Here is a 19883-nt window from a genome sequence, read left to right on the forward strand (position 1 = left end):
CAGGCAGTATTTTTGTGATGGGGCAGCAGCTCTGCAGACAAGGTGACTTCTCCAGATGTTGAGGTCATCTCAGTTGCTGCTGTCATCAGTGTTCTGCTTCTACTCTACAGCTTTTAATCCCTTAAAACTCAGAACAAACACATCCTTGAATGCTGAACTGGGGCCATAGAGGAGGCTTGTCTTGGCTCACAGCTCTTCAGACTGGTCAGTTCTTGTCTTGGTGTCCATGTGCAAACTTTGCAAGAACACAGAGCTCATGGGCACTCAGCTGGAGGGGGAAGGAGAGTGGTAGGAAATTTCTGGAGATGGTGTCTGCTGCAGATAAGGGAGAACACCTTCTTAAACCTGTGTAAATTGTACAGCTTTTCTTTTGACACTCAAAAATTGGACTTTTCCTGAATTTGGATGGTCCATACTGGCTGATTTTTCTTCACAGAGGCTGTATTTTATGCTTAACACTGTTTTAGTGCCAGAAAAAATCTTCATTAATTCTTTAGGCCAAATTTATTCTCTAAGTGGAAGTTGATTTTGGATTTGTTGCAGCTTTTTCACCATTTGAATTTTTAATATATATTCATGAATAGTCTCTGCAGTATTGTGCAGTGATAGTGTTTTATCTGTGCCTGCCACAAAGGCTTTTCCTAAAAGTCAGAATTTAGGCAACTTCCCTTGCAAATTTATTTTTGCACATTTTCATGCTGTCAGTACAGAAGCAACCAAAGCAGCCACCCTTTGGCTTTGCTTTGTTTGGTATTTAATCCCTGTATGGCACATGGTGACCCAGCTGGGGGACAATCAAACACATGCCCTTCCCCTTTTTCCCTGCTCCAAAATGTGCATTTGCTGTGCAGGGGTCATGAAGATTCCCCCAGGACTGTAGGGGATGGGATGCATGGGATGTCTTTGGTCTCCTCTCACACCTGGATTCTACATTAATTTATTTGCCAGGAGATAAATTCAATATTTTTCATTCAGTAGACTCTGGAGAGGATGTGCATCCAAGCCCATGCAGCACAGCCCCACTCAATGCCTGTCCTCTGTGGTTTCACACCTCCTGGGCTATTCAAGGTGTGAAGGTGCTGGAATTTTGTCTGCAGGTCCATCAGCAGATCCACAAGTGTGCTCAGCCTGTGCTGCAGCCCACCAGCTCCCTGAGGAAAGGATTTGTCATATCCTTCCAAATGTACATGCTGTGACTGGGAGTTTCATTGGAGTCATCCCATAAAACTCCAGAGAACTTAATCTGATTGCTTTAGGTACATTAGGACAATATACTTGAGAAAAATTATAGTTAAATACAAAGTAATATTGAAATACACAAAGGAGTAAATGTTGCTGCATCTTCTGTAATTGCCCTTGTATTTATATCAGTTGGTCTGGGGGGTGAAATTGCTGCTTTCAGGGTCTAGATCTAGATGAAAATGTGTGTGACACTGCTTGTCACAGGGTGAAGTATTTGTGCTTTCAGGTGGGTCTGGCTGAACACCAGGCGATGCCAAGAATTTGGAATTCTTTTCCCTGGAGTTCATAGCCCATTGGATGGTGGAAGGGAAGGTGAACTGGAGGTGGTGTGAGCAGGAATTGCAATTCTGCAGGAATTGCAGATCAGCAGTCCCACACTGCTCCATGCAGAAACACTGCCAGGGATTTGATACATCCGCTTCTCAGGAATGGTCTTATTATATTCAATGGCTTTTCTTTGTGATTTCTACTGCTCATATTTCATCTGTAGATGTTTAGATTTCTGTAGATCTTTCTCCAAATGGAAGCTTTTGTTTGGCTCTGACAGCAGCTTCTCAGTTTGGAAGCTGTTTCCTGTGTCTGTCCAGAGGAGAAGGCAGCAGGAGGGACATGAGAGCCATGGGTTCAGCCAGGATATCATGATGGGACCAGGTAACACTGAATATTTATTTATATGGTGATGTAAATGTATGCCAGTGGCATTTCCAGGTCCTATAATTTGCCTTGTTCCATGAACATGATGGCTTTTTTTAAAGGTAATTAAGGGTTATCTTCCTTCAGAGACAGTAGCAAAGTTTCCCAGAGACTAGAAAGCAGTTTGTCCCAAGAAAATATCCCAGTGAAGGGAAATCAGAATGTATTGCCACTGGTTTGTACCACAAGGAATGCAAGTGCCCAATCTAGAAGGTATCTGGGCTGTACAGACTGGTGGAACATGTCTTTGAGCACTGTGCTCTGCTTGCACAGCATGTGTTCCTGAGAAGAGCTGTGAAATTATCTTGGGAGATAAATCTGGGTCTTGGATAAAGGCTTGGAAGTGGGGTTGGAATCACCCACTCAGCTCAGCAAGCACTCCCAGCAGCATGTGTTCTATAATGAGCCTTTTTGTTGGCTTTTTGGTGCTACGATGGAGTAGTAGGGTTTGCACTCCTGCTACTCCTGCACAGCCTGGGGAGGCTCCTTCCCAGGGCTGGCACCACTCCAGATGTTCCTTCCCCCAGGAACGTTGTGCAGGCTGTTTCCCAAGAGCTTTGTGCACACAGTCACTGGGAATGGGTCCTGCAGGGGATCTCAAGCTGGGGTATGGCACTGCCCACCACCAGTGCTGTCCCTGTTCCAGTGCCTTCTGAACCCACCCTCAAAGGGGTTGTGTAGCTTCTCTTCCTGGGGGCCTGAGCACCTCAGAGGGTCTCAGACTCACTGTCTTAACAGGAGAAATTAAATGTGGGGTAGAGGGATGGAGCAGAGGGACCCATGAGGTGCCCAGCTCTGGGTAGGTGTCGTGGTGAACCTGCTCTGAGCTGCCTGCCCTGGGGGAATTGCCCCTGTCCCAGGACAGCACACAGTGTAGTATGCTGGCACAGCAGCTGTGCCTGCAGTTTGTCCTGATAGACCAGAACTGTAGGGAAATACTGCTGGTCAAACATCTGCAGCACAGTTCTGTGCTGGAGAGGGCTGGGAACCTGGCAAGCTAGGAAATTGAAAGTATCAGGAGGGAAATATTTTTAATTATTTTGACTGGACATAATCCAGAAAAGAGTGTAGGTTGCTACAGTTTTCCTGGTTAGCTTCCCAGCAGTACCATCTGGGGTTTGTTTTGGTCATGCTGCTCTGGACATGGATTTGGATGAGTATAAGCCACTAAAATCATCTATGACAAAGGGGAGAGCTTTAGGATGTTCAAATGTCCAGGACAGGAGCTAGAAATAAATGTTTGCAAGATGATATATGTATTTGTGTGAAATGACTGGTAGTGTTGAATAATTCTAGAGTGATGTGGGCTTTGGAATTCATTTTTTTGGTAATAAATGGAGAGGATTTATTGAGCGGACAGAAGTTCAAAGTGAAATATTTTCAAATACTCTTTGATCAGCCAGCTCTATCCCTTCTTCTTCCAGAAAGGAAAGAAACAAAAAACAGGCTTGGATTGCTGAGTCAGATGGCAGATTTTAATTTTGCTTTCTGCAAAATTCTCCAGATAAAAATGAACAGATTTTTAGGGGCAGGTATGCAGTGGAAATGATTGTGCTGCTGCTCTGTAGGGGAAGAGGGTACTGAGGGCACCTTTGGGTGATGAGGAGTCTGGAAGGGTGTTGTTTTTTGGGGCAGCTGTTAGAGTGAGGTAGGGAAAACTGCTGGGATTGTTAGGAAGGATGGAGAAACATCTCAGTTTTGAAAGGCTGTGGTATGTGCAGGCAGCACTGAGATGTGTGTCATGGCAGAGTGCAATGTAAAGGCAAGGGTTGGGAATACTTGAGTAAGGTAATTTCTTCATTAGGGAAAGAGCTGTTGGAGAGCAGCTTGGGGTGAGAAACAGTCTTATCATTGTTAGCAAAAGGGTAAAAACCTCTTTTTTACCAGAATAGAGCCTGGGAGCAGTCACCTCCATGGTAGCTGCTGTCCTGCTGAGGGGCAAACCCCATCTCATCCCCACAGTTGTCCAGGGCTTGAATAACATCTCAGCTATTTGACTTTGAAAGGCTGGAGAGAACTTCAGCATTTAATGGCTTCAAGGTGTTCAAATGTGGTATTAACAGGATTTCTTCCTGACACTAACTTCAGCAGCTCCTGGGTGCAAAGGTTCAGATCCTATGGGAATTGCTGGGTAATGAATTTGATCCCCCCACTCAGGATTTTGTCCCTGCAGAGCAGATCTGGGGGGAGGAGGAGGATGAGAATGCAGAGCTCACTCCATCCATCCTCCTGAAGCCTGGAAGGAAATCTGTTCCTTGCTGGGTGAGCAAACTTGAGACAGCCAGGATTTAATGCCAAACATTCTGGAATGCCCAGCACTGGGGGAAGTGTTCTTTGCAGTGAGAAGAGCAGGCTGGGAAGAGTGTTGGAAGAGTCAGTGGACCCCAGTTTCCTTAAAGAAAAGACTTTTCATTTGCAGGAAGATTTCTGCTTTGACCTGACTATTAGAGATGACTTTCAAAATGTTTTTCTTAATGTAGGTAATATCTCTAGAGAAGTTTTGCAGGAATGTTGAGCCTTGTGTGAAGAAAGGCTCCCATTTATTTGTATTCTTCCACTAAGCCTACAAAAAAAAATCCATATTTGGTGCCTCAAAAAGGTACATCTGCCCAGGGACTGGCTGGCTGGAGGCACTGGTGTCAAAGCACACCAGGATAGTGCTCTGAAATGAGGGAACTCCGGTGTTTCCAGGGCTAACTAAAAGAAATGTCTTTACTGTGTATTTACTGAGAAAGGAAGATGTAAACCTTTGTCACGTTTTTGTGCCTCAGCAGAGCAGTTTGACTTGCTGAGGGGCTCTGTGCATGTCAGCATTTCACTACTGTATTTTGAAATTTCATTTTCCCCTCATTTTGGAGATTATCGGCCAAAATAAACATTTCCCAAGAAACCCCTCCACAAGCACTACTGCAATAAGTCATTTCTAGTGATTTATTTCTCTCAGGGATTTGCAGACAATAAAGACAATTGACAGTTTGAGTTCCAGAAACAAGTTGGGGGGAAATAGAGCCCAGTGAAAAGATAATGGATCTCTGGGTTTTTGCAAGCACGTGTGTGGGTGTTGCAGATTTTATTCCAGCATGTTGTAGACCAGTTGGAGGGTGGATTACAAGATGCTATTTTCAGAAAATAGGACAACCTGCCAAAACAGAGCTTTTTTTTTTTTTTTTTTGCCTGTTTTTCACTAGATCCTGCTAAAGGAATGGAGAAACACTAACCCCCATTGAGAATTTTTTGGAGGCAGAACTTTATCTGCTATTTATTAATCCACACACTAATCAAAGCCCATGAGAGGAAATCTATGCTGGTTCATCAATAACATTTGAGCACATTCTTGTGTTAATTGTGTGTTCTGTTGGCTTCAAGTTTAAGCCCTGTGTGCATTGTTGAAGGGGGTGAATCAGACAATATTAGATCACTTACCCTTCTGCTGGTGGAGTGAGACAGGTCTTTGGGGAGGTTGGCTCTGACTATTTTCATGCTCAAGGATCATCAGGGGAATTAAGCTGCTCAAAAAAAAGTGGAAGGCTATGAGTAAAAGAAAGTTGTGGCTTCAATATTGTACTGAGGCTCAGGAAGAAAAGGGAACTTCACGTTCACATGGAGAGACCACAACTTTTGCTCCCCCATGCACATGTAACAGCTGTAGCTTTGTTCAATGTGTCTGGCTTCATGTGTTCTTTTCAGAGCAAGGGTAATTAGCATCTGAAAATTTAACTGCTCTTTGCTGCTGTGGAACAATGAAAAAATCCCCTTTTTCACTGTAAAACATTCCTGCCCTCCTTTGATCTTGTCAAGCTAGACAATACAGCTGTCTTGTCATCATATTTCCCACGGCAATGGAAAGTTTGCCAAGTGGTGGAAGAAGCCTCAGAAGCCCTTAATTACTGTGACTTCATCAGTGAAAGTTGACTGCCTTTGGTGGACTTACTTCAGACTGGAGTGAATTTGGGGGAATTTGGGCCTGGATGGCTTGGCCATGGCAGCTGCTGTTAACAAAAGGATGGTGCTGGTAACCATGGGCAGCGAGGACGACCTTAGTGCAGCTCTGCTGAGTGTGGGATGCAAGGTCACATTCCAAAGCCAGGAGCTTTATTTCTGTATTAATAGCAATACTCAGTGCAGTACAAGGCCAAAGAAACCCTGGAGGAACTTACAGGGGGAAAGGTTTCCCTAATTGAATAAATTCATTATTTTTGTGTTCCTTATTTGCATTGCCCATCAATCAGTGAAAATAGTTCCTGTTAATGCAGCCTAACAAATGTTAACAAAGTGCAAAGGGTGTGATTGCAAAGGGTCACTCTTGGGGCTCCTGATTTTGTTTAGCAAATGGAGAGTCGAAGGTGGAATGGAGGGGTCGTGCTGGAAATTGGAAAAGCAGCAGAAGGAGGACACTGGCCAAGGGTGACTTGAAGGAAAAGAGGAGAGAGATAAGAGAAGATGAAAGAAGAGTAAGTCAGAGGAAATAAGAGACAGAACAGGTAGAATTGTATCAAAAGTGAGAGGTGGAGGCAATTAATGTTTTGTGAGTCATCCCCAAGCCATCCTGCCCCCAGAAAGGCTGATTCAGCAACATCAGTGGGGAAAAAATCAGAGCTTTCTCTTGGAGATGCCATTCCAGATCAAAAAGGCTTTGATTAGTGAAAGTGGATTTTCTGTCAGTGATCCTCCCCTGCCTTAAAGAAACTTTTCAGATGTATCATGTACAGTCAGCATCCACCCTAAGCACCGCAGGGCTTGGCTGCCTCACTTCTCCTGCCTGTCACAGCTCCTCTTCCCAGGTCTGAATCATGGTCTATTTTGGGGCCCTTTGCAGAGCAGAGATCTCGGCTGTTTTGACAGAGGTGAGGTGGCCACAAGAGGCACCAATTACTGCACATCCTCTTAGAGACCAAGGAAATCTAAAAGGAAAAGCAAGTGAATAAAAATAACTTGATGGAGGAAGGTTTCTGTGATCTCGTATCCCTGACAGGTGCCTGGCCATAAAAGCACTCCTGGGAAGGTACAAGTGGGGTGGTAATATATGAATATTTTTTTTTGGCTTATGATTCAGAACTAAGGTGCAGTCAGGAAAACAGAGAATAGAAAATGAACATGGTCTCAGTTGCTTTACCATGTTTTGTAAAGGCTGGTGATTGTTGATGATGAGACTGGGCTGTGTTGACAGTGGACAGTCAGAGGGGCAGGGGTGGGCAGCAACTCCATGTCTGAATCTTGGTAGAAATATTCCCTAAGTAGTTTCCTCTTTGGTATGCACAGGACTTTGAGCTGCTACTTGCAGCACCACGTGCTGTCCAGCCTGTGTTCAGGGCTCCTGGGGAGGGGAAGAAAACTCTGCTGTAAAGACAGTCAAGTCAGGAAACATCACTGGCATTAGGATCTCTCTCATGTGTTCAGATTTCATCAGGCTTTGCTGGCTTTATGCTGGAAAGGTGATTCAGCCACTGCTCACCTCTGCAATCTGGGCAGACTTGGTTTTTGTTTTAATCCCACCACTACTACAATGACAGCGAATAAAACCTCTGGAGCAAATAACTGGTGCTATTCATCAACCACTGATGAAAAGGTTCTGCCTACATGTTTGGGTACATTTAATCAGGACCAGCAAAAGCAAAAAGTCATCCAATCCTCCAATGACCATTAACCCATCTTGTGATTTCTGCTATGGGTTCTTTGTTTTCATCTGGGGAATTAACTTTTTATTTAGCCAAATATAGTTATGGCTGCTGCTCCCATTGGCTTTATGTTGTGCACATTAATTGCCCTTGAGCAGAGGAATGTCTCCCAGAAGGCCTAATCCTTTCTCAGCACCAGATCATCAGTTCTTTAATTGCTGCTGGCTTCGTCCCCTTCACTCAGCCTGTGCAGGGCAGAACAATGTGATCCCTCATTGGGCTCCATGTCCCCACTGTGAATCTGGGCCATGCAACAGGACCTGCCAAAATGGCCCCTCCATGGATCCCCTTTCTTTTTCTGAATTAGGAATTTAAATTATTGCAGAAAAATGTCTGTCACAGAAGCTTCCAGACAGAACTATAAATCTATTAGTTCAGTCACTCACAAAAGTCATGAGGATGAAGTTAGAGCTTAGGTTGCTTAAACCAGGGCATGCAGACTTTTTCTTTGATCCAAGTTGTGTATTTCTGCTGCAGCTTGATTTTAAAAGCCTTTAATGTAGAAGCACTGTGTGGCTTGCAGCCCTATGGGCTAACAGCCACAGGTAGCTCTGCACCAGACAATTTGATGAAAGGAATTGTGAACATCCAAACACGGGTATCCCATGGGCTTAGTCCTGAGGATAAGACTCTGTTTTCTGCTGCCTGGACTGTAAGAATCTGAGAATCACATTGTTTCTCATGTTATCCTTTTTCAGTTGTTGCCATGGCAAAACCCCAGAGAGGATGGGGAGGGTTGTACCAAACCCCTGGAACATAAACTTTTCTCTGGGATTGATTAAAAGATGTGTTCATGTGCTCAGTCTCACCCTGGCACTCACAGGGCTCTGCCCACAGCTGCCAGTTATTCACAGGGATCGATGTGCATTGGGAACGAGACAGAGCAAATGTATTAATCTTTATTCAGATAACAGCTCCCATTTTCTGTGCTTCACCTGCTGCTCCATGGGATGTTTTCCAGGTTGCATCAAGTGAATTTTGAGGCTCCCACTTGTGAAGGCAAGCGCCGGGAGACGCTCGCCTTGATCGGGGACTTCTCCTCCTCGGCGGAGTTCTTCGTCACCATCGCGGTCTTCGCCTTCCTCTACTCGCTGGCTGCCACTGTGGTTTACATCTTCTTCCAGAACAAGTACCGTGAGAACAACAGAGGGCCTTTAATTGTAAGTGTTTGCAGCATTTCCAGTGTTTTCAGGCATGGTCTTCACCTCCTGCTTTCTCGGTTGTTGAGGTTTTGGCATGGTCTGGGATATCCAGGTGTCCTGCCCAAAGCATCTCTGCATTCACCTGCTTTTTTGTCTTAATGGTGATGTAATATTTTAACATCAAAGGTAATGTAGGCTGTGTGCAGGAGGAGTTCAGTCCTGTGTGTACTTGTGAAATCCTGTGCTTCTCTCCCAATGCTCGCAGTGACGATGATCACACAAATAATGAACATGTAGCTGAGTGGTAGCAGAATTGGGATCTCAGCCCTATGATAGCAGAGCTTTGTTTAGGGGGGAAAAAAGGAAAGAGGAGATTATCAGAGGTTGGCTCTGTTGGACATGGTGGAAGCTTCCAGCAGCTTCTCACAGAAGCCACCCCTGTGCTCCTCTCCTGCTACTAAAAACCAGGCTGTGCCAAACCAACACACTGGGACCTTTCCTAGAAAATGGTGTGGAAATGTAAGGAAGTCCTCACAGAGGAGCCAAAGAACAGGGAAAATATTTAAAGAGTAAATAAAGTGCCTTGCTTCTTCTTGGTATCAAGTAAGGTCTCATTTCAAAGTCTCATCAAAGGATTTGTTCCAGAATTCTTACATCTTAATTTTCTTGTGGAAAATAATTCTTACTTTTGACCAACCACATTATCCTCTGTAGCAATAGAAAAAGGAAAGACAAACAATGGTATTAATATATCACATCATGATGTGGCCACTTGCCTTTGTCCAGGACTTTCCTGAAACAGCTGCTGCAGTGTCTGTCACAGGATGCATGGCACAATCTGCTACAGCATTAACATCACATTGACTTAATTTGTTCTGTGTAATGGATTGTAATTGAATCTACAGGTTAAATTTAACCAGTGTCTGTCACCGAAGCCTCTGTTTGCAATTTCACAGTATTTAAACCAAGGCTATATGACCTTATTTTTTCGGAATATAAAGATGCTTTTGAGTTTGTCCTACAGCAAAAGCAGCTCCTGCTGGTGAGTGGTTCTGAGGGTTGTGGTCAGGTTATGCCTGACAGGAGGAGAGTCCCATCTTCCCCAGCCAAATGATCTGCAAATCGTGTGCACTGCAAGCTCTGTTGTTTTTGTCATTTTTAGAAATAAAGAACCTTTTTTACCTGGAGAACATCCTTGCTGGTGTCCCTGGACACTCTCCAGTGCAATGATTGCAGCACCACAGTCTGGCTGAGGACAGGTGTGAGTCCCTCTGTGCAGTGGAGTTGTAGGGAAAATGCAGAGCCCCAGTTGGAGAAAAGGGTGGCAGCTGTAGCCAGGAGGAATTCAGTGGTCAAGGAAAAAGAAAACATGGAGTGAAAAGGAGCTTCTCAGGGCTGCAGTGCTCACCTAAGGGGTGACACATGCTCTGTGCAGGAGGCAGGCAATGTATCCTCCAGCTCCAGGCAGATGCTGCTCTGAGTTGACGTGTATCAGATCAGATGTGTGAGTATGTCTCATCCCTGAGATTGCTCCTTCCAAAGAAAAGTGCTGCAGAAATCTCTGGTGCAGCACGTGTTGGTGCAGGAGGCAGGGCAGCCCTCACTCTGTTTCATCACCTGGCAGGATCAGTGCATCAGGCACCTTGTCCAGACTACCAGTTTTTCTCTCTTTGTGAAGAGTTTGAAGATGATAGTTTCATCCATCCTTGCTTCTGCTGCAGTGCCTGATCACAATTTCATGGTTAAAACCATTCCTGTTTTAAGCCTTGTACTTCCTCTTGGCTTCGTATTTTCTCAGTCTGGGATGACATCTGCCTTTAAGCAGCACCCTCTCAGAACTGCCTTTTTCTCCTGACAAATTTTCAGGATTTGAAAAATGAGTATGACAGGAGAAGTTGGGAGAGGAAAAAACCCCTTTCACTTGAAATTTTATAATATTTTTCAAAAGGCCCCTGCACAGGCAGTCACCATCAATGCATTACCAAATTGCAGAAGCCTGACTGGGTGCAGAAGATATGATTATAAGGAATTTAATGACCAGTAAGTCACACGAAACTTGCAGGGAAAATTTCAGTCACAAGTGTTTCAAGTTTACCTTGTTTATACAGATACAAGGAAATGAACTGCATGTGCTGAGATCTCAGCAAAGCATCACTTTAACTGTGGAAAAATATTTTAGCATTCAGTGTGGAGTGAGGCATGATAGCAAGGAAATCTTTCCGTGGGAGAAGCAGATAACTGCTCCCTGCCTGTTTGGATGGCAGGGGTGTGTTTATTCACTATGCAGTAAACCATTTCTGTTGCTAATGTTGCCTGTCAGGTTTTGGGGATAAAAGTCTTTATTTTGGTCACACAGGGCCCTGGTTGTGTTACTCACCCATTCCCACAGGGAATGATGAGTCCTTGCACTCTTCAGCCTCTGCTTCCCTTGCTGGCTCCCTGAGGGATCCTCTGAGGGGTTCATACAGATAGAAGAGCCTAAGAGAGGGCCTTGGAGTCCCAATTTCTGAAGGAACAAAGAGAGATTGCCAGGGATTAGTACCTCACAGAAACATGCTGTGTGTTTCTGAGCTCTGCAAACCTCAGCTGTGATTTTCATTCCACTGTGAGCTCCCACATGGTGCACATGTGGAGTGAGGAGCTGGGGTCTCACCTTGGTGGGTACAATGAGGGCAAGGCTGCTTCTCCAGTGACTGATTAGTGCTCAAGAGACAAACTTTTAAAAGAGATTAATTGGAGGTGGTGACTTAGATTTTAAAGAATGCCATGTACAAAATGCCACCAGTTTTCAGTACATCCCCATCTCTCAGGCCAAACCAACCTAAGCTGGTTCCCACATGTTTGACACCACATACCTGGGAGGCACTGCTGGTTTGTGGTGAGAGCAGAGATGAGCTGCACCCTGGGGCTGCCAGGCCAGCCCCTGTGTTGATGCTCTGCTTCAGGTCTGTGCATTTGGAGTTTCTTGCAAGCAGAGAGTAACCAACCCAGCTGTGCTGAAATTGTAGGGGATAGGATGCTTCCATATGTCTCTCAGAAAAGAAAGAATAGGCATAGTCATTGTATATCAGTCCCCATCACTCAGGCTTCTTATTTTTCCTATGGTTTCTTTACCCCATATGTGTTCCATTGAAAATCCACATGCTGATACCCTAGGTGCCTTCAGGTTTGTCTCTGGAAGTTACAGCTTGGCCATGAGGAACCACATGCATTCATGTATAAATGTAAATCACTTAATTAATATTCCAGTCAATTAATATAAAAGCATACAATTATTCAGCCAAGAAAGGTGACTGATATAGCCCTGAAAAGAGATATTTCATTTTTATAGTGATTACTTGCTAATCTCATTCTTATGGTGCATAAAGATGCTTATATCTTAAGAAGATGAGATCTTTCCTTTGCATCTGGAGTCCCATGAATAATCACATTATGCAGAAAGGCATTTGGTTCCTTACATATGTTGCAGATTGAGTGAGTTAAGCACACCCAGGTCTGTTCTTTAAACACCTCTTTGGTTAAATGTTGTACTTCCTCACCAATGTCCAGTTGTCTAAAAACAGACAGGAAAAGAATAAAGGACCATCTATAAAAAAAAAGACTGAATCCTTTACAGTTGAAAAATGAAATTAGGAAGTACCTGATTATTTCTTTGCGTTTCAAACAGCTGTTTCAGCCTGCTCTTGTCATCTCCTTTTAAAGCACGAGCCAGGGTGACCTTGCTGTACATGCTGGTGCCTCCCAAAAGGCTCTGCACTTCCCTGTGAAGCAAGCTTGCAAGGCCTTACACTATTTCAAGAAGCATGTAATTCTTTCAAAGCTTCATTCGGCAGAAAATCTGGGGTGGGACCTGGTTCAAACCAAAAAAGAGCTAAAATGCCACCGTGGGAAGGCGTTTGCTGCCTGCGGCAATCTGCTGCTGGCCGCTTGCCCGGCTGGGACCAGGCCTCTGCCTCTTGCTGGGGTACTTCTTCAACTTCAGGGTGGTTGTGACTGTGAAAGCAAATCCCCTGAGTGGTTTGCCTCTGCTGGGTAAAGAAATCTCCCTCTGTTCCTGCGTGGCTGGCCATGAAGCCTGTTGGCAGTGCTAGACAGGCTCTGACTGGGAGCGTTCGTGGACCTCAGCGTTTGAGGAGCTGCTCCCTTGGAGGCTGTGAATCTGTGACGGGGTTTTCACAAATGGAAAGGTTTTGTTGCATGAGCCCTGCATGGCAGTCAGTTACGAGGCAGCAGCTGCAGCTCTGTGAGGCAGGAGGGATGCCAGGGGCACTCTGGCCAGGCCAGAGCTGAGTCTCTGCCTGTTTCCAGCCATGACAGCCCAGGCCCATCCTGGCAGACGTGGCTGGGAGGGAGAGCAGGGCACAGAGTGCACGCAGGGACATGTGTGTCACAGCCTTCAGGGGCTGGCAAAGCCACTGACCAGCCTGGAGCAGATGAAGCACAGCCCCTTTCTGAGTGAGGCTCTTGGCTGGGTCAGGTCATGCCAGACACTGGGCAATCCAAAACTGTGCTCAGGAGGCTTAAGTGACTGTAAGTGACTGCCCCTTTTAAAGAGGGGCATTTTGCAGAAACCAGTAAGTAGCTTCATAGCAAGGAGAAATATTTCAATTGTTATAAAAAGAAAAGGCTTTCACAGTTCTATTCTAAAATGTGTAATGTATAAAATTGTTCCAAGTAGACATTTTTGGCAAACTCAGTAATAACAAGTTTCAACTTGAAAAAGGCAAAAAGGATTTTGTTTTTTTTGTTTTTGCACATACTTCAGGATCTTAAAAAGTCCCTCCTTGTATACTCTGAGTATTTTAAATTTCAGTTTTTGCCTTTCTTTACATTTTTGTGTTTTCCTTTTTTCCCAAAGGCATCTGTAGGCAGAGCAAAGTATCTCAGCTGAGAGCTGAGTGAGAAACTTAGTAATTAGGAGTTTGGTGTAATCATACAAGAATACACACTCAAGAGATCTGGACATCATTTTAAGAGAGCAACTACAAAAAAATATTTTGTTCCAAAGGAAAAAAAGACTCACCCATGCTATAGGGATATTAAACATTGAAATGCAAGATTTGTTTTAGTATGTTTCAGTATGCAGGCACTCTGGCCTTAATTACCAAGGAGAAATTCCCCAGATAGACATTAAGCCACAGAACAGCTTAGCTTGAAATTCACTTTTATTTTCAGCATGTCATTATCTTGTAACTCTGTTCCACCCAGAGCTGTGAAAATGTTCAGCCAGGAATGCAAACCCACTTGAAAACAAGAGAGGTTCAGGTTCCAGCCAAAGCTGAAGGTTCTCAAAGATTCAACACAAACAGAAAGAAGCAAGTTCACTCTAGATGCAGAATCATACATTTTGATCCTTGCATTGTAGAGGGGAGGCAGAAAAAGCCTGAGTCCGGCCATGTAGCCCTGATGAGAGCACCTACTGAAAAAATCCCAGTGTTCCATTAGCCTTTGTGTCCTGTCTCCTTGGCCAGCTGCTGGCCAGGCTGCATGGTTTCCTCTGAGTCCCACTGTGCCATCTTTCACTTCTGGTTCAGTGTGTTTGTTGCACCCAACCAGACTTTACAGTTTTTGGGAGCTCCTCTCTACAAGAGCTGATCCTGATACCCCAGGAGCAAGAGCCCTTTATCCAAGGCTCTGACCTGCTCTGAAATAAGGCAGTTTGTAGCACAGAGGGCAGGGTTTTAGACTTTGTGAACACCCTGGCACAGGGGAGCAGAGGAAATCAGGAGAAGCATGGTGTGTGATGGGAAAGGCAAGACCTGAGAAATAACATGAAATACTTAATGCCTTTAGGGCCATCCCCTCAGCTGCACAGTGCCATGGGATGATCTAGAAGGACTTACAGCCCAGGACATGGGCTATACCACCAGTCAGTCTGTATCATGCAGATGCAGTAATTTGTGCAATGAGCCTCTCCAACATGGGCCTGTAAGCTCAACTGCAGGTCTGTACCCCTGCTGCTGTCACCTGCTTCAAGAACTTTGCTTGCTTTTGAAGTTTTTCTCTTTTTAGCAAGTTTGATCTCCTGTGTTGCATTAGTTTTAGTCAGTTTGTCTCTGTTTGCTTTAAATTTCTACCTGCTGTTATGCATTTCTTTAATTGACACTGCCAGTGCACTGATTACAGAGCTGGGTTTAGTTTGCTTCAAATGTGGTGGCACTAGGAGAGGGTTGCTTGGCATTTGGAAAATACATTCCCGAAAACTCTGCTGTGTCCCCATCTCTTGTGTCAGTCCAAAGCTGCACAGAGGCTTGGCATCTGGGTTGATAGCATGTCAAACCTCACAGCAAATAAAAAGCATCTCCCATCATCATCCACAGCTCAGCAAACATCTCGTCTTTCTACCAGCTGGAATTTTTAGGGAACGTTTGCAATTGAACCGTTGCCTCTAGGAATCTCTTTCTCATTCACTGCTAAGACGTCTGAGATACAGTAATTTCTCTTGCTGGAAATCTCCCTGAGAAGAAGAATTACTCTGGGCTATATGCCTCATGGAGTCTCTTTGGGTGCTAAGGGAGTTGTCAAATCCTGGGCTTCACGCTCTTTAAGAGAGCCCAGTTGGGCAGCATGAAGGAGGTCAGAGGAACTCAGAGCTCGGTGGCAGACACAGGCCTGCAGAAAGCAAATTGTTAAAAGAGAAGGATGTATCCTTTGGGAAAGCATCCAAGCACAGTTAATTTAATCCCATCTGCGTCAGTGGAGACATCCTTTGTTCAAGGCTCCCTTTATTGACTGGTGCCTCATCCATCATGACGGGGCTCATGCCCTGCACCCCTGGGGTGCCACGGAGAGCTCCTTCCCCAAATGTCAGCTGTGCTGTACATGAGAATGGTGTTTCTTAGAGATTGCTTGTTTCTTTGAGAAGCAACCTGAAGCACTGGGTTCTTAATGAGTGTTTTCCCTCCCTTCCATGCACACCTTTATTTTGCAAGGGGAAGCAGCCCCACGGGAGGTGGAATATCAAGACGCAGCGATGCAGTTAGTGGTATGTTAGACTTTGGCACCTCTGCCATCTGTTGTGGGCTGACAGATGGGATGAAATATGACAGCAGAAAGGCTCTTCTGTTTTATCAAGACACAAGAAAGCTTGAAAAATCACACCTCCTCCCTCCTTTCCCCCCAAACCCACACAACAACAGTGTCACTTGGCCACTTGTTCTGGCTAAGACAAGGAGAAGTTTATGCCTGTGCATGCTCCCGAGAGTCTTTCAAGGGGAAAGTGTGCAGAGTGGATCAGAGCAGAGCTGCTGGGACCTGGAGGGACCACCCCACCTTCTCCCCTCTTTTCACATGGATGGGAATTAGGAACCAGTGCTTTACCAGGCCAGGGAGAAGTCTCTGCTTGGCAAGTCTTGCTGTTTACTTGCTCACTCATGGTAATTAGTGGCTGCATGGCTTATGCAGCAGGGACATTTGGCCTTACCTGTGGCTGGTGAGAAAACTCCTCATCTGGTACCTGAGGATTAGCCAATTTCAGGTTTTCCCTAGGACAGAAACACTTCCTATTGGAAACCCACCCTGACTGTCTGTAGGAGTACCTAGGGCAAGACCCAGCCCTCAGGAGGGCCCATCTTGTTTACAGGCATCCGTATTTTGTAATTCATCCCAATGCATCAGCCTGGTGCTTTGAACTGCCACATTTTCAAGGCAGATCAGCATCCTCACATGTGGGTACCAGCCACGTGTTTGCGGGAATCTTGCCTGAAGGCCCAAGATGCAAATGTCAGCCCAGGGGCTCTGCCCCATTAGGTGTGTCAAGCACTTCTGAAAATTAGCTCTGCGGGTGATGACAGTAACACAACCTTCCACTAAGTAACAAGCTCTTGGTATTTCCCTCCTCTGACACAAGCTTTGAGTTTTCTGGTGATTTTTAATATTTTTTTCCCTTTCCAATGGACACACCAGTATAATGCTTCTAACTAATTTGTCTTTTAGGATTTCATTGTGACAGTGGTCTTCTCATTCTTGTGGCTAGTGAGCTCATCTGCTTGGGCTAAAGGACTGTCAGATGTAAAGGTTGCAACTGACCCTGATGAAGTGCTGCTGCTGATGTCTGCCTGCAAACAGCAGTCCAACAAATGCTTGCCTGTTCGCAGCCCTGTTATGTCAAGCCTCAACACTTCGGTTGTAAGTGACTTTTACTGCTGCTGTTCACCCTTACCTTGCAGTGTATTTTCATCTTTTAGCTGTGTATTGACCTAAATTGACTGGTGTAAACCAGTTAGCTGACATGATTTAATTGGAAGTGCAGTCTTGCTGCAGGGAAAGGCAGGCTGTGACTCACAGCAGCTCTGCCATGGAGCAGCAGCAGGGTGAGTGTGCAGGGCTGGGATGGGATGGGGAAAAAGCAAAGTGGCTGTCCAAGTGCATTGTTTGCCCCTCTGCTTTTAACTTGCTCACTACAACTCTTTTGCAAAGGGGTCTGTGTGCTCCTTTAGAAGGAAATGTTTGTGCCTTACAGATTTTTCTAAAAATCCTCCAAAAAACCAACATAAAATTGGACTTCGCCATGTTAAAAAAAAAATAAACACAAAAAATCCCTCTAGGCCACCTGACCAATTAAGAGCTCTCTTTTTAATTAGTTTCTTTCAATTTTATCTTTCCACATTTTCTTTAAACTAGATTATGTTTTCAAGCAAAAAAAAAAATTTTGCTCTAAAAACTTGACCTTTATTTTGAAAACAAAAAGCAAAGCAGACACCTTGTGAGCTACAGCTAAGGGAGATGAATTTAGGAATTTGCTCCAAAGCTGAGAAAATTTTCCTGCAGGTTTTGGGACAATCAGAGAATCATTTAGGTTGGAAAAGATCTCTAAGATTACAGAGTCCAACCACAAAGATCTCTAAGATTCTGGAGTTCCAACCACAAAGCTCTCTAAGATTATGGCGTCCAACCACTAAGCCAGCACTGCCAAGTCCAGCACTAAACCTATCCCCAGATGCCACATCTACACTTACCCCACAGATGGTGACCCCACTACTTCCCTGGGCAGCCTGTTCCAGTGCTTGACAATAGTTTCAGTGAAGAGATTTTTCCTAATAACCAATCTGGGCCTCCTCTTGCACAACTTGAGGCCATTTCCTCTTGTCCTTGGGAAGGAGAGGTTGGGAGCAGCTTTGCCTTTCCCCAGGACCTAGTGTTATGGTGGGGACCATAACATTAGGTTGAGCTGTGAGATTGTGGCTGCTGGTGACGAGCTCCTCTTCTTCCCACCCAGGTCTTTGGCTACTTGAACTTTATCCTGTGGGCAGGCAACATTTGGTTTGTGTTTAAGGAGACGGGCTGGCATTCCTCGGGCCAGCGGCACGCTGCGGACACCATGGAGAAGCAGCCCGGGGGCTACAACCAAGGTGGCTACAACCAAGACAGCTATGGGCCAGCTGGTGGCTACAACCAGCCAGGCTCCTATGGCCAGGTGGGTGAATATGGCCAGTCCCAGAGCTATGGGCAGAGTGGGCCAACCTCCTTCTCTAATCAAATTTAGGGTTCACGCAGCGCAAGCTCTTGCACCCCTCGCAAGTAGAGAGTTTAACAGGTCTCAAGTTTCAGTGGCACCAGATTTTTAAGGGTTCTACATAAATTCATACTACAACACAGTGTTTAATGTCCATTGAAGGTCTAAGCCCACCTCCTTTGGCAGATGGGAGGTGGCCAGGGGGCTGGAGTTGGCCTTTCTTTCCCTGATTAGCCAGACACAGGGGATGTGCTCCTCGCCGGTGACCTGGAGTTGCTGTTGTAGTAGGTACTGTAGAGATAACTTTATGGTAGTTTTGTATGTGTTAAGATGGTAGAAGCTTTTTGTAGCCTCAAGTCTGTAGTATTTAATATGCATAATATAATTGAATTTCCTTCTGCATTTTGGTGAAAAACGGAAGTGTTTTACTATGATTTCTACAGATTATTCTGTATATCCATGCATGTAACATTGCACCTAAATTTTCAGAACTGCCTGTCTGTGACTCTTCAGAGAGTTTGTTTTGGTTATACCTTTTTGTTTCAGAAGATTTTACTATTATTTCAGTTAACTGAGTCATCCATCTGTAATTTAGTGCATGGATAAGCAGTTTCATACTACCAAATGTCTGGACTGTGTAAATGGAACTTCTCGACTTCTGCCACTACATTTTGTTAAATGTCTGTTTAAAAGAAGTATGCATCTTTTATATATTTTGCAGAGTTGAATATATGGCTTACCCAAGTTCTGAATGCTTTGTAACTAAACTGTTTTTCCTTGAAATGGCATTCAGTAGTATCTATGGTACCTGACCAATGTTTATTCCATTTAACTCAGCTAAGTATTCCTTCTATAAATCACTATTTCTATGGATGTTTTGTGAATCTTTTAATGTGAGCTGTGGAGAATAAGGACCAAGTAACTGTGTTATATGTTTACAAAGGTATTTATTTAACTAAGATAACAGAGGTGCAGATATCAGTACACAAAATCATGTGGAAACGCCCTGTTGCTTGACACGGCAACATGAAAACTGCACGTATTGTTGTGACCTTACAAAGCATAAATATTCCTTTATGCCCTTTGATGGGAAGAAAACCTTTCTGTCCGTGCTGTTTCAAGATTGTTAGATATCCCTCTGTTAGATTGCTGCTCTGAGCGCTAGCTTGGTGCTAATGGAGAATGTAACTGGATTGACCAAATAACCCAGGCTCAGAGGAACTCGTCCTGAAAGAGCCAGAGCCAGCCTTGTAGCCTGTTTGGATTCCTCCCTGGGAAATTCAGCCCTCCCTCACTACAGCATATGGGATGCATTGACACAAATGAAAGCCTGAAGCACAATGTACTAATCAAAACTGATCATCTGCATTTCTAGATCAAAGTGTATCAGTATATAATCTTATTGTATGAGCTGTAATGTTGAAAGCATCTTAGCTTAAAACAGCTTAGTCTCTTCTATGATTGTTGTAACCAATTTATGGCTACTCAGTGGATGAATCTATATTGTGATATCTATTTGACCCTAATAAAGTTATTGCATACAATGCATGTTTTCAGAGTATGTTAATATTGAAATGTCACTGCCAAATGACAAAGATAACTATTAAAGAAAAATAACTATTCCTATGCCTGACCTTATTGGTCATATTCTTACTGTTTTCCAACACTTTTATGGGG

The 19883-nt window shown here is 44.5% G+C and overlaps 1 protein-coding gene across 3 annotated transcripts in view; it reads left to right on the top strand.

Annotated features, from left to right (window-relative positions):
* The window catches only part of SYNPR (synaptoporin), a 98037-nt gene extending 78287 nt beyond the window's left edge, over positions 1–19750 (top strand). For all 3 annotated transcript variants that reach the window (XM_063164927.1, XM_063164924.1, XM_063164926.1), the window contains 3 exons: positions 8572–8770; positions 16688–16879; positions 17970–19750. In XM_063164927.1, coding sequence (XP_063020997.1) covers positions 8572–8770; positions 16688–16879; positions 17970–18236 — 658 coding nt within the window. In that variant the 3' untranslated portion in view covers positions 18237–19750. The remainder of the gene's footprint in view (positions 1–8571; positions 8771–16687; positions 16880–17969) is intronic.
* Positions 19751–19883: the final 133 nt, after the last annotated feature.

Source organism: Melospiza melodia, chromosome 10, assembly GCF_035770615.1.
Source record: "Melospiza melodia melodia isolate bMelMel2 chromosome 10, bMelMel2.pri, whole genome shotgun sequence".
In the NCBI taxonomy this organism is placed as follows: Eukaryota; Metazoa; Chordata; class Aves; order Passeriformes; family Passerellidae; genus Melospiza; species Melospiza melodia.